Here is a 14,678-nt window from a genome sequence, read left to right on the forward strand (position 1 = left end):
ACGAAGCAGCTGACCAAAATGTTTGCAACTCATCTTGCAAGGTAACATGGGATCTTGGTAAAGATCTGTGAGGCTGCAGATTTTGACTATCCTAAACCCACTTTCTTTGGGCTTGACATCTACAGGGCATTCCAGGGGCAGTGGGCCAGGCTGCTACAGAGCTCCAACAGAACAAAACTGGAGCAGAATCCAGCTATCGTGGATGTTCTCAAATGTTAAGGTTCCAAAGAACCAGCTAGCAATCAGAAACGTGGGGGGTTTTTTTCAGGAGGTACATCTTGCTGCAAAAAAAGGAGGTCGGGCTCTGTACCCAGAGCAAAGTTCAACATTGAAGTGGGCAAGAAGTAACCTGAAACCATTCCACCTTGTGGAATACTCCTGAAATTAATTCCGTTTCTCCTTTTGTCCCCTAAATGTCACTGAAAAGGTGACTTTCCTTTGTTGCTTGTTTTTAGAACTAGCAGAGATGGGAGAAACATTCGCGTTCTTAGTTGGAAGCATTAGTGACCAAATGTTTACTTTTGTTTCTTCACGTCCTTTTTCTTCTCAGTGTTCAGATTGGCGTACAGGGCATACTCGTTTGGTGTGTTGTACTTTTGGATCCTTTCAGAAATAGGTTATGGACTGTGAGGACATTTTTTTCATTAGCTTTCTAAAAGATTCTGTTGCCATGCATAGATTTGCAAGCATGGAATGGCTGCTACTGTGATGTCAGCAGGAAGTTGCCAGGCCATGCTGCTGTCAACAGAACGTGGTTGCATGGAAACCCTGACTGTCCAGAGCACCTCTCTGACATTCTTGATGGAAAAGGGGTACCCCTGATCCAAGGGTTCTCAGCTGACAGGCTGCCCCTTTGCACTGGGGGTGCCATTTTTTGCTTTTTCAGTGCACAGTCTGCAAAACTGCTGCACAGTGAGGCTAAAATGTTCAAGCAAATCTCTGCTGCAGTTCGCCATTTTTTTCCATTGGCCTATTCTTTCTATACTTGCCCAGACAAAGTCTGGTTGGTGACTCACCTAGCCAGTAAGCAGAGGGTTTTTTCTAGGTGCATCCAATTTGGCTTTTGTATCAATGAGTTTTTATGCTATCCCTTAGTAACTGAGCTGATTTTGAAACAAAATGCTGTTGAGATACCAGGACTTTGGTAAAGCTCATGTCAACATCTCCAGCCAAAAAGGGGATGTCTGTAGCTCTCCATGGGGCGTGAGCAGCTTTTGCAATTGAACCTGCAGGGGTTCTTTTCCTGCATGAGTTGGCCTGTGGCAGTAGGGTCTGTAATTTCCTCAGTTTGATGGCTCAACAAAGATGAGTTCCAAATGCCGATTGGCAGAACTTCTGAGAAGTCTGTCTAAAGACCCTGCAGTTATCTCCAGAACTGAGGGAAAGCAACTTATTTTCTAAATTCTGTGATTAAAAGATTTGATGGTCTGACTTTACAATGACTGTAGAAAAAGAATAGCCTAATATACTGTGCTGTTTTCTTGCTTGCTATGTAAAAGAATTGTCGCTACTGGAGGGATAGCGACAATACTGGAAGAAATATGCTCTTTATTTGGGTTGGCTCATTCTGTGGGGTTCCACACAACAGGGAGTTTTCTGACAATATCTGTTTTATTTTTCCCTGCCCATTACAGGTGAAGTCACACATGGATACAGAAAAGCCCATGCTTCGGTGAGTCACAAAGTAACCTCTGACGTTCCAAGCATTTCAGGATTTTGGAGCAAGCCATGAACTTTGCCTGCTGCAATAGGTGCCAGCCTTGTAGCCTGAAAGAAAGTCCATGTCAGTGTCTTTGCATCAGCAAAAAAGGGGTCCCTGGCTGTTTTGTAATTTTCTCTTGAAGAGCTTTTAAGCAGATGAAAGTCTGGTTTTGCAGACAGAAGGTTGCTTGCTGTTTGTTTTTAGCCATGGCGGAATATACAATTCACAACAATATGCAGTGCTGTCTAATTAGCCCATTCTAATTTAGTTTTAGCAACTTAGAATCTCATTTCTATCCAAGTTTATGATTTCTCCTTAGTACAGCTAGAGAGATTGACGCATATAAATAAGATTGTAAACCATTTGTAACTCCCTGTCACTCACACTTCTCTCTGTCCACAGAGAACAACACCAGAATCAGGAGCTGCTTGGGCTCCCTCTTTTTCTAAAGAACATGAGGAGGAGGAGGAGGAAGACAACCAAGCTCCACCTGTTTTTGGACCAGAACCTGAACTTCCAGAATCAGTAAGGGCCAGCTTTTGTCAGCATTGTCTTTGATGTAATTCAGAGCTTCCTGTTTCTGATCAGGCAGCACTGGTCATTCATGGCTGAAAATTTGGAAGGCTAGTGTCTTACCGAGACAAAGTGCTTCCCCTACCGCCAGCCACTGTCACCTGGAAAATCAGCTCTTAATTTTCAAATTTAGTCATAATTTTCCTGTCCTTCTGACAAGGGCCATGACTTTATCTTAGCATTGGATAAGAGGTAGTGTTGTGTCTTTAAATGCTACCTGTGTAAGAGCGAGCTACTTTGTATCAGTGCGGGCTGCCTGTCATCAGCCCAGCCAATCATCCAAAGGTGCAGTTCCCAGCCTTGCAGGATACCTATGGAAACTGTCCTGTGGAGGTAGATAAATGAACAGCTTAGACTATGCCCATAATTTTTACATGACCAAAGCTTGGTGAGAAGAATCCGGCATAGCCCTGCCATATGTCAAGAGAAGGCTGGCCTCTGTACGGCTGGAACATGGTTCCTAATGGCCACTTCCTAAAGCTTGAAATACTGATGAGAAATATCTCTGCTAGCCATGTTTCTGACACAAACTGATTTCTTATCACAGATCTACACATCCTCTGGAATAGTAGCTGACACCTCACCGGTGTCTTCTGTGAGAGACATTCCCACACCTGAGAACTCCAGCACCAGCAGTTTGTCTAGCAGTACCTACCAGGAGCAAAGGAGGATAGAGGAGGAGAGTCTAGAGAAACTGAGTAGGTCTTCTGCAGTTTTTGTCTGATAGAGCAGTGTTAATATTCATAGACAATGAACACTTGCCTTGGTATCTGTTCTTTCCCTCTATCTGTCTCCTCTGAATGTTTCTCCCTTTTCCTGGTTTCCTGTCAAGGTAACACTTCAGAGGACTGTAGAAAACCAGTCATTGTGCAGGCCATCTGTGCTACGGAGCTGCGTTGTTACCAAAGTGACTTCAGCTCACAGCCCCAAAAAGTGGGGCTGCATTTCTGATCTGCTGGATGGTGTTATCTCCATTTTGAAGTGATCTTTCATTTTGTTCTTTTCAGGGAGCATTGTGACTGTGGGAGACCCCGTCACAAAATACATTGGATTGGAAAAGATTGCCAAAGGGTAAGTCCGACCACAGCTCCTTCTCCAGAACCACAGGCTAGGTATTTTGCTGGTGTAAGATCAAGTGTGAAGTCAGGCAAGCTCCAAACATGTTCAGACACTGGGTATAGATCCTTCTGTCTCTCAGTACTGATTGGTATTTATAACTGTGATCAGAAGGTATCATCAAAGAACTTCATACAGTCAGTGTCTTGCCTTCAGCAAGGAGCAGGACCTGGAGGATCTCCTGTCCCTCCAGTGCCTGGCACCTCTTTACCTATTTTCTTAGGAGAAATAATTTTTTCTCAAAGTAATGGGGCCCTAGGTAGGTTCAAATAAGAGATCTGAGAACAGAGCAATAAGAGTTCTGAGGGCTCAGCAAGGCAACATGGAAAAAGAGTGAAAAATGTTACTTTCCAGTTTTTGCAGACATGTTCCATGCCCCACCCCTGCCCCCGCTTGGGTTTTGAACTAAAGTAAATCCAGTGTGTATATCTGAGATTTGTACCAGCCCTTCATGTTGCACCGAAGTTTTCTTTTGGACACCCTCCATGGCAGAGGGCTGGTGGGCTGCTGTGCTCTTGGCTGAAGAGTAGGTGATGCCAGGTGTTTCATAAACACTCCAGGCAGCAGAGACCTGTCTGGGCAGGCTTTCACCTGTAGGAAGGAACTAAATGGCTTTTCCTTTCTTTGCTGCTGGTTTATTTCCAGAGGTTTCGGAACGGTCTATACAGCAACTGATACTGCCACAGGAGGAGAGGTAAGTGTCAATAATCCCAGATTTTGCAGCTCTTGAGTAGTTTCCCCTCTGATGTGAGCTGTGGCTGGAGCGTTGGGTCTCCAGGAGATCTTTCCTGTAAAGGCTGTTCCTCCAAAGCGCAGACTAGCATCAGCCTGCCCAATCCATTTGGGACAGCTCTTTGGGGCTACATCTTAAGGTTTCTGAAAGCTCATTTCTGGCTGACAGTGAATACATCTGATTCTTCCTGGTAGCTTCTTATCCCGATGCAGTGCTACGCTTTGTAACTGTGCTTAGAGGTCTACAAGGGACCCAGGGCATATCCATAAAATGCCATGGAGTGGATTGTTTATTTTTAAACCCAGGAAAGAACTGCAAATTTAAACTGTTCAAGAATGTTCTTTAGAGTTGCAAAATCAAAATTCAACAAGCTAGGAAGTGGTAGGATTGTGTTTTTGGGGGATAACTTTAATGATCCTTTTAGGATGGCATTTTACCCGTGATGTCTGTCTGTGTTTGCTTTGTTATGCCTTCAAGAGCAACAGTTGCATTTGAAAGAATTATCAAACGCCATAGAATTCCTAAAGGATTCCCAGATATTTTGTGATATTTTCACAGGAACAAAACTGCTTTGTGCTTGCCAACCATGTGTGAATGGTAATAGTGGTGATAAACTAAGGCCACCAAAGAATTTAGGTGCAGAGAGTGTTGTTAGAGCTTTGGGGTTGATAGCTTAAGAGATCATTTTTACCAAGCTGACAAGGCAAAATGTCTATGGCCATGTGTCCTAACTAGCACCTGAGCTAGCAGAGACATGGACTGTCATAACGTCAGTGGCTAAGCTCTGATGGGTAATCACAAGGTAGTTTGGCATAGCTGGGCTCCATTACTCCAGAAACACTCACTCCATGTTCATTCTGATCTCATTCCAGAAACGCTCACTCCATGTTCATTCTGACCTCGTGCAACAGGCTTCTCAGGTTAATGGTTTTCAATGTCATTTTAGGTGGCCATAAAGCAAGTCAGTCTCAGAAAACAGCCCCAAAAGGAACTAATTGTCAATGAACTTCTAGTTGTAAGGAACAATAAGCACCCCAATATTGTTAACTATTTAGACAGGTAAGTAGTTCTGGTATTGTCACATGAATATTCGTTCATGTACTGCAAGACAAAGGTTAATAAAACCCCTTTGGTCACTGCTGGAGAGCTGAGCTTTTTCTTTTATTTATCTATTTGTATACAAAATATGGGAGGAGAGTGCATTTTGTTTACATTAACCTTTTCTGGCATGCATTGTTGGAAGACTGTTTTGAAACACCTGGGTCAGCCCTATCTGACTAAAACAACAGCCTCTAAGTTCATTACCTCCATGTGGTTTTGTTGGTTCAGCTTGGTTCAGGTTTTTCTTTTCTTAAGTTGAACCTATTTTCTGTGTTTTATGATAAGTGCTGATAACTCATCATAGAAATTATTTCCCTGCATTTTTCACTTTCTTGCTCTAAGACATCTCAGTTTTCATGGATGGGCCTTTCTCATTTTCACTGCACAGATTCCAAGTACTGTTTCACCTAGAAAGAATGCCTCTTCCTGTTATTCTCTGTTCATTTACAAGTGCCCTGGAAAGAGGAATAAACTGTAGTGTTTTTCCTAAGGTAATTTAGCTATACACATTCATCTCCATGACACGGTTTCCTTCTTTCAGCTACCTTGTTGGGGATAAACTCTGGATAATTATGGAATACATGGATGGAGGACCTCTAAGCAGTGTCATTAAAGAAGTCCATATGGCTGAAGGAGAGATGGCAGCCATCTGCCGAGAGGTAAGGGATGCCACTGGTTCTTCTGATTGTTTGGGCAGGCTGGTACTTCTAGATAGGTGGTAAGAATAGGAGCGATTTCATGTTCAGAGCTTTGTTTCTGTGTTGCTTTGATGATATGGAGAAGCAGGAATATCTTAGGTGGAGGACCTACCAGTACAACTGTTGTGGTAGTCTCTTTTTTTTTAAAATTTTATTTACTTTTCTCAGCTTCTCCTCTTTGAGCATTTGCCTGGAGCCTGCCTGTATGGCACTCCTTGCCTGAAAAGCAAACATGCTGGTAGCAGACTTTTAAACTAACAGCAAACAATTGTTTGTCACCTGGATGGAGAGAGCCCATGCCCTGCAGCAGCAGTCATTCTGTGTGTTTGCAGGGGACAGGATGTAACAACAATTGCCATTTCTCTTTCAAGAGGTAGTGTGCCTTCACCTAAAAAGATACTGCTCTGCTACTGATGAAGCAGCACATGTGCGTGGTGTTGTCAAAAATATGTCTTTACAACACGATGTTCTGCCACTACTCACCTTTCAGCTAGAGCAGAAGTCCTTTTGAGCCATTTCATTTCTTGGGTGATGAAATTGGGTCATTAATTTTTACCTTCCTGTTTGTTTTTTATCTATCAGTGCCTGCAAGCACTAAATTCCCTTCATTCCAACTTTGTGATCCATAGAGATATAAAAAGTGAAAACATTCTTCTTGGAATGGATGGATCTGTCAAACTAGGTAGGTATTCTTGGTCAGGCACAGCATTCCTGGGATGTGGGGTGTGGAGCTGCTTAAGACTGACCACCAGCTCCCCAAGAGCAGTGCCTGTGGAAGTGCACGGACCACTGCTGCAAGCTAAGAGTACAACTGCAATGTGCAGAGAGGTCTTGAGAGAAACAAGGTGTCAAGAGTGGCTTTGGTTTTGTGTGACCCTTCCAGAGGGGAGGAAGTGAGATCTAAAGCTTCAAGTGAATAAAAGCCACTGAGTGAAATGTGGAGGTTTCTATAAGTGACCAATTCTATATTTCCTCAGTTACCACCCTGAGGAAACAGAGCACAGCTGCTTGTCCAGCTAGATTCAACACCACATTCTCAGAGTGGGAAATGCTTTGGTTTAGTTTCTTAATTCAAGCTGGCTTTAACAACACTGGGTTTCCTCCTCAGCTGATTTTGGCCTTTGTGCTCAGACGACTTCTGAGCAGAGCCGGCGGAGTTCGATAGTTGGGACGGCTCACTGGATGGCACCAGAATATGTGAATAAGGATGCATATGGGACCAAAGTTGATATTTGGTCCCTTGGCATTGTGGCGATAGAAATGCTGCAAGGAGAACCTCCTTACTCTAAGGAAATTCCTCTCAAGGTGAGGTGCAAATACTAGCAGATGCCACTGTCTCTCTAATCTGTCTCATGTTTTGTCTCCTATGAGACAAAATCCCATTCACCTCAGCTTGGACTAGTTCAACCAAGGCCCATCTACCAAAAGCTGTCCTTGGAACACATCAGCATCTGGTGTAGCTTTGGCTACATCAATTGGAGAACCTCAGAAGAGGAGTGGCATGTTCCAGTTAAAAAATGGCCCATTTTGGCCTTCAGCGATGCTTCAAATTTCTCATGCCCTTTTTGAACTCTTTGAGCTGTGTCTCAGAAGGACAAGAAATTTTCAGTGGCAAGTTTCTCCAGCTGGGGAATTTGAAAGAAAAGCATTTCAACCACGCATGCAGGTGCAGAAGCCTTTTCAGTCTTGCACCAGTGCCAACTACTTACCTGAGCCTTTCAGGAAGTGCCTCTGGTTCTAGGAAAGCCTTAATTATTCATTACCAAATCCTTTTCTAAAAGTATGTTTTAGCACAGTGATTAGCTTCATTAATGCATTTATTTGGGTATCAAAATTAGCAGAGAGTTACCATAGAGATGAAATTATTCCTTTTTCTGATTAGATGATTAAAAGTTTTTCTTTGACCATGGAAGTGAAGCTGATTGGGAATTTGGAGTCTGATGAAAGACAGAGTTGCAAGTGGCTCCTGTCTGCCTGAGTAGACATTTTCATCATAAAATATTTGTGCACGTAACTAAATGTGTCTGATTGGGTTCCTTCCATGTGTTTCTGTTCCTTTAAGCAAGGTATAAGTGGATGCATTTCCTTTTTGACATCCTGGTTACCATTTTTATCAGGAAGAGAGCAAAAAATTTGACAACCTTTTTTTTTAATGGAAGCTGTACTTTAGAGACCAGTGAGCACTGCAGAGATGAATTGTATGTAACAATGCTTGGAAATAATGCAGTTAGAGCAAATTCACTCTTTAAAAGAGCCTGCAAAGCCTGTAAAGTCAATCCTCAGAGTAGTAAAACGTGCTTTTGGCTCATGTAGTTCCTACTAACTTGGTCAGCCCATGAAATTAGCTGTCAAGGCAAGATCATTTGCATGTCAGAATAGCTGTGGCTGCTATTTTGTGGGGTCTTTTTGCTGGTGCAGAAAAATCATCTCTAACCCTCTGCCAGGGAAGAAAGTGCCACTGAAGGCTGGAGCTTAAAAAATATGGTCTATGTGAACAGTTATGAAAGAAACAGGTGGAGTCTCGTGCTTCCTTTTCCTCTAGGCCCTGGATCTCATAGCTAACAGAGGGATACCGAAGCTGGAGAATGCTGAGCAACTGTCTGTTGTGTTCCAGGACTTTCTGAACTGCTGCTTGCAGACCGATGAGGATACTCGATGGTCTGCTGAGCAACTTCTGCAGGTACAATGTGAAGCAGCTGCAAGTGAAACAGCTGTCCAATGGATTGGTTTTCTTGTCAGCTAAACTCAAAGGCATCAGAGGACCTTCCCCTCACATTAATGTCCAGTCTGGATGCTTTTCAAGTGAAAACTGAGTAGAATCATAGAAAAGTTTGGGTTGGAAGAGACTTTTAAAGGTCACATAGTCCAACTTCCCCATTATGAGCAGGGACATCTGGAAGCAGATCAGGTTGCTCCGAGTGTGACCTGACCTTGAATGTTTCCAGAGATGGGGCACCTAGGACCTCTCTGGATAACCTGCTGCAGTGTTTCTCCACTCTCTTCATAAACTGTTTCTTCTTTAGACTTAATCTGAATGGACCCTCTTTTGATTTGAAAGCATTTCCTTTTTTTAACAGACCCTATTAAAAAACGCATCTCCATCTTTCTTAGAACCCCCTTGGAGCATTGAAAGACCTCAGTAAGGTCTCCCTGGGGCCTTCTCCAGGCTGACCAATCCCAAGTCTTGCAGCCTTTCCTCATAGGAGAAGTGTTCTGTCCTCTGATCATTTCTGTGGCCCTGTTTTGTATTTTGGTAGCATGTTCAGTTTTCCCTGGTGGCAAAAGAACTGCAGTAGGATAATCCCAGGTGTGGAGGCCTGAAATGGTGCTGGTGGTGAAGGAACCCAATGAAACCATCCCAGCCAAGTGATCCAAGATCTGGCTGTGGGAAGGAGGGAGTTGTTGGGCGGCTCCCTGTGAGCAGAAGGGCCTTAGCTTGTCCCTCCTACCTTACTCCCAGAGGTTTCTGACACCAAGCCACACTTTTAGAGGTTTCTGCCACCAAAACAGGGACAGCTGAGTGGGACTTGTCACAGCCCTTTTTGCTGCCTGGCACAGTTGAGCAGATGAGAACTGCTACAGGGTTGCTGCCAGGTTTTGTGGCAGATTGGGAGCTGCAGAATATGCCACTTGGCTGTCCCTGCTGTGAAGGCGCCAGCATACACAGGAGGTGCAGGGGATGCAAAGGTAGACACTGTTCTCCCTGCAAGCCAGAGCTGAGTCCATCAGTGCTCCACTACTTGTTTCCCTGCTCTTGTCTTGGTGCTGAAAACCTCAGTGGTCTTCAGATCAACACATGGGCCCAGATCCTACTGGGATAAACATTTCTTAGCTGTCTTTGAGTTTCTTGAAGAACAGCTTATGCTCCTTATCTTTTTTGACAACTAAAATAACCCATGTCTACAAGAAAGAGGACCCCTAAGTCAGTATTTTGTGTTTCTTGAAAGAGGAAAATTCCTGGACTTCAAGCAGCATTCCCAGAGTCTTGGCAGGGCAAATATTGCATCAAGCTGGAGACACCTTGATAAATTGATTAATAGAATTATGGGCCAAGTATTCCAGGTACTGGACATGGGATAGGAATGTACTGGACATGAAGATGGAGGTGCAGATAGTTTCCTCAGACCTATTTCTACGTCTTTCTAGTATCTCAAGGAATAGTGCTGGAGCCTGTGAGGAAATTAGTTTGGAAAGTCATGGTTCATTTGTTTTCTTTTCCTTTGGGCAGCATCCATTTTTACTCTCAGCCAAGCCTCTCTCCAGCCTCACCCCTCTGATCATTGCAGCCAGACAGTTGAGGGAGGACAGGAGACATGACAGCGATGGAATTTCTTTATCCAGTGCCAGCAATGGGTGGCACTCAGAATAAAAACTGTTCAAAACATCAATTGGAAGATACCCTTCCTTCTCATGCTGTGATTAAGACATACATTCACTTTTAATTGTCACTCATTTCTTAAAGATGGAAAGTCCTATTTATGGGGGGGGGGGTTGTATGGTTTGGGATTGGAGAAGGGTCTCTTTCATTCCTAAACTCCAGACAACACTGCCTATGGAACATAGCCCACTGGATGGTTTTTGCCCAGTCATGGTACTCCTAGATGGGGAAGAAAGCACGTTTGCATTTCTAACCAGACACACATGAAGAGTGGGGCACACAAAATATCATGTGGAGATATGGGCTTTCAGCTGTAGCTCTGGAGGGTTTCAGCTCTCAACCACTGGATTTGTACAACTGATCTCTTTGCCTGGATGAGAATCTTACTCAAATGAAAAAGCAACAAGATCAGTCAGTGCACTCTGAAAGGGCCCATCTGACACAAAGCTGTCAATGGAAACATGAGGTGAGAGCAGGCCCAGCCACAGCTGGTGCGGAGCCCCAGCAGAGCCCTGGCAGAGCACAGAGCAGCCTCAGCATTCGCAGCCTGGAAGAAGGAGCTTGTAGCAGCAAGCAGCAGCAGACCAGCCCTGGATGCTTGCCTCTTCCTGGGACCAGACTATTCATGCCATATCAGAGCCAAACTGGCAGTGGGGTGCTCCTGAGGGGAATGGTGGCCATGTCACGAACTGCGCAGCCTGGTGGGATTGGCCACCTTGAATCTGTGCAGGCGTAAAGAAGTGCTGAAGAGAGCGGAGTGCTGATGTCACTGCTGAGGAGGCTGCTCTCCTGGGAGTCTGGCAGCTAAATATTAATTAACCATCCCTGATTTCCTGGAAAGCACAACAGGCCTGGTTTTTCAGATGGCTGCTGAGATGAGCAGCTCTGGTTTCCTGAACAGGGGATCCCCAAGGGAAGCTGAGAGAGCTGGCAGGAGTGTGCAGCTGGCACAACAGTGGCTGATGGAACCTGGATGTTTCAGGAGCAATGGTGGCCGAGTGTCCATCTCCCCGGCCCCATAAGAAGCTCCTGGGGACCGCCAGCATCCAGGGAAGGAAAACAGGCTGTGGCACATCAGATCATGCAGAAGAGCATGCAGGAAGGGCACTGAAGCTCTGCCAGCTTGTCCACGGAGCAGTAGTACCCGATGGGGAGAAAGCCATGGCCTCTCTAAGCTCTGCGCCCACCACGACTGATGCAGCTGTCCAGAGAGAGCTCCAGTGGGATCCTGCTGCCACCCGGGTGTCAGCTGCAGGCTGTGCCCCGCTCTCAGGTCAGTCTGAGATGGCAGCAGTGAGCACAGCTGTGGGAGGTGAGCCCAGGGACTCCTCTGCTTGCTGCCAGAGCTGTGGGAGGAGGTGAGTAGTTATACACTATATTATCTATACACTTATCTATTTATCTGACCACTTAGTGCAGTATAAATTAGAGGGTTTTTCTTCCAAGCTCTGTGTCCACAGCCCATCCTTTTGGCCAAATCCAAATTCTTTCTCAACTGTTCAGTGTTTGGAAAGTTGGCATGGGCTGATTCATGTTTGTGCTTGATGGGGTAATTGCCTGGGCTGTTGAGAGATTTCAACCTTGTTGTTTTCCTTTAGTTCTTCTCCTTTCTGAAAAGAAGGGAAAATTAATAAAGACTCTTTGATTTCCAGGTTGTTGGCAGCCAAAAGAGGAGCTGCCATCCACCGAGGAAAGAAAACAGGGAGATAGGTCAAAGAATGCCCCTCATTTCTCTGCAGGATGTTTGAGACATATGACATATGTTTGTTCCTCTTTCTGCTAGAAACTTGCTGCTTTTGACCTAAAACAGATTTAAACTTCCAAAGCCACCTGAGGGATGCTGAGGGCAGTTGGAGGATCACCCCTCACAGCTCAAACATCTTATCAAAACCTCAATCTTCAGAAGGAAACTTTGGCATACCCACAGTGGGCAACAATGCATAAAGATCAAAATAACACTGCTGGGTTTAACAGCATTTATGGAATTAAAGAAATTAAGAATGAAGGTTTGTTTTCTCTAACTTCCAGGGTGTTTGACATGACAAGAGGAAGGAGCATCGCCTGTGGGAGGAGGAAGGATGTCTCCCCAAGATTAAAGCTTAATTTGTGGTTTTACTAGGGGTAAGAAAAAGTTTGATAGAGAAACTCATGAGATTGCTTTTCTACTTGGTTTATTAACAAGGGGTATTGATTAGTAAATGTAAGAGTTTAGGGGGTTATGTTTGGTCTTTTTGCCTTTATTAAATCATGAAATTAAAAAATGTCACACCCAAACTAGACAGAAATTCAGAAAAGTAGAACTGACCAATTGAGTTAGAAATAAAGGAATTAAAATGCCTGGGTTGTTTTCTTACTTCCAGGATGACTGCCACAATGAGAGGGAGGAACACTTCTGTGAGAAGCCATCACCTGCAGGACAAGGAAGAGTCTTTTGCCAAGACCTAAAGAAGAATTTTGGGGCTAACAGGGCTTAGAGATGGAATAGGGAAATTAATGAGCTTTACTACCTGTTTTTGTCATAAATTTATAGTCATGTGCCACATTCCAGATGTCACCTGCCCCAAGTAACAATGAACAAAGCCCTGGGGAGTTAAAAGCTGGACACCTGGAATCCAGAATTTATAGCCCTCCAAGGACATGTTGAAGTAACCAGAAGATAAAGAAGACACTAACAAAGATGATTCAACATGTACTGGAGACTCTCTGTCTGGGAAAAAAGATAATAAAAAGGCTAAGAGATGTGGACTAATTAGCATGAGAAGTGAGAAATCAATAACCAATAGAAGATAGAATAATAACTGATGCAAAAAATTATGTCATTTAGAACCAATGGACAGTAATTTCTTTGCTAAAAATGTATAAATAAGTGAAAAGTTTTGAAAGTCGTGTGCATCTAGGTGGAGCACCTCAGCCTGGAATAAACTAATGCCTACTCCCTAATACTACGAAAACAGGGTTAGAGAGTTTCATTTATCCAGATGTTTTTGGCAACATACTGGCAAGCCTCTGGGAATCTGCAGCAAAACTCCAGAAAGTGTCAGTGAGTAAGAGCAGGAGAGACTGTGGGAACAGGACAAGAGGCATTCAGCAGGAATTATGGCAAACTGAGCAACATGCACATGCACACACAAACCAGACTGGCAGACTCCTCCTCCTGGGTGTTGCTCCCACGGAGTGTAAGCTCCTAACCGCATCTTTTTTTACCTAAGAAGGTTTAAAAATGGAATTCAGAGTGCTTACAGCAATCTGCCAGGAAAACCAGGAAAATCATTCCTATTCCGTGCAAAGTTAAAATGTGGGGTCCAGGCTGGCAGAGCTGATACAAAAGGCTGTCAACAAGCCAAGCCAACTTTCAAAGCCTGGCTGGGGAAACTTTGGTGCTTGGCCCTCCTGTGGAGAGGAACAACACACCAATGCCCTGTGATGTTTTATTTTGGTTTGGTCTTCGCTTTTGATGTTTGTCTTTCCACAGGAAGGAAGATCTGGGGTTCCAGGTTTTTCAGCCATGCAAGCTTGAAGTGTGAAATAATAACAACTACTCAGATACAACATTTCCAACACTTGCGCCTGCAGTTAATTTTGGCCTCAGAAGGGCAGGCTCAGCTCGGTAATGTACGAGAGCCCCTGCTACAAAGGCAGCCACTGCGATGAAGAACTCTCAAGCAGTTCACCAGCCTTCATCCTATGGCTGCCTCTATGGCTGAGAAATGTAGACAAACAGACCAAGTATGAAGTCTTTCTAAGGAATAATTTTCTTCATGACTGGTCATTTAGGTCACACACCTACCTAAGCACTGATACTCAGCCTAAGAAAGCAAAGGGATAGAGAACTATTCTTACTAGATCCGGAAAGCACAGGTTTTAACGTCATCTAAAGGGAAGGTAAATACTGGAACTGTCAGGGGCTTGGGGTTTTTTATTACTTTGTGGGGTGTGGTTTTTTGTTTTGTTATTAATTACCTGTGCCTTCTTTTCTCAGTTTAAAAATAAAGAGAATAGACAGAGATCTGGGCCTTTGCTATGTGTCTAGTTTTGAAACCATACTAGCATTTGTGAATGGCTCCACAGAAGTTTTTTTCCAAGCTGGAGGGTTCTGCAGCCCCAAGATCACCACTGCATGACTCCAGCAAGAGCAGTGGAGAGAGAGCAGCTGGTCAAACTCTGATAGTGAAATCTGGGAGGTTGCATATTGTCATCATGCAAGTAATCTCTATGTGTCAGACTGAAAGAACAATTCTAAAGAATTGCTCGATTAGATTAGAAACTTTCAAATTCTTTGGATCTACAGCCACAGCTTTTCCCACTTACTAATGATTATTAATTAATTAATGTAGCTGGACATCAGAAAATGTCCCAAAGCACTGCACAGAACCAGTG

At 44.1% G+C, this 14,678-nt stretch overlaps 1 protein-coding gene across 1 annotated transcript; it reads left to right on the forward strand.

Annotated features, from left to right (window-relative positions):
- The first annotated feature begins 468 nt into the window (after nucleotides 1-468).
- Nucleotides 469-10,311, forward strand: LOC104689265 (serine/threonine-protein kinase PAK 3-like). Its single transcript, XM_019285882.3, has 12 exons — nucleotides 469-1,023; nucleotides 1,635-1,672; nucleotides 2,105-2,227; nucleotides 2,823-2,973; nucleotides 3,283-3,346; nucleotides 4,037-4,085; nucleotides 5,071-5,183; nucleotides 5,767-5,884; nucleotides 6,506-6,605; nucleotides 7,032-7,228; nucleotides 8,466-8,603; nucleotides 10,152-10,311. Exons 1-12 carry the CDS (start codon nucleotides 924-926, stop codon nucleotides 10,290-10,292), a joined length of 1,332 nt encoding a protein of 443 aa, XP_019141427.3. The 5' UTR covers nucleotides 469-923; the 3' UTR covers nucleotides 10,293-10,311.
- Nucleotides 10,312-14,678: the final 4,367 nt, after the last annotated feature.

The sequence above is a fragment of the Corvus cornix genome, chromosome 2 (genome assembly GCF_000738735.6).
Source record: "Corvus cornix cornix isolate S_Up_H32 chromosome 2, ASM73873v5, whole genome shotgun sequence".
Lineage (NCBI taxonomy): Eukaryota > Metazoa > Chordata > Aves > Passeriformes > Corvidae > Corvus > Corvus cornix.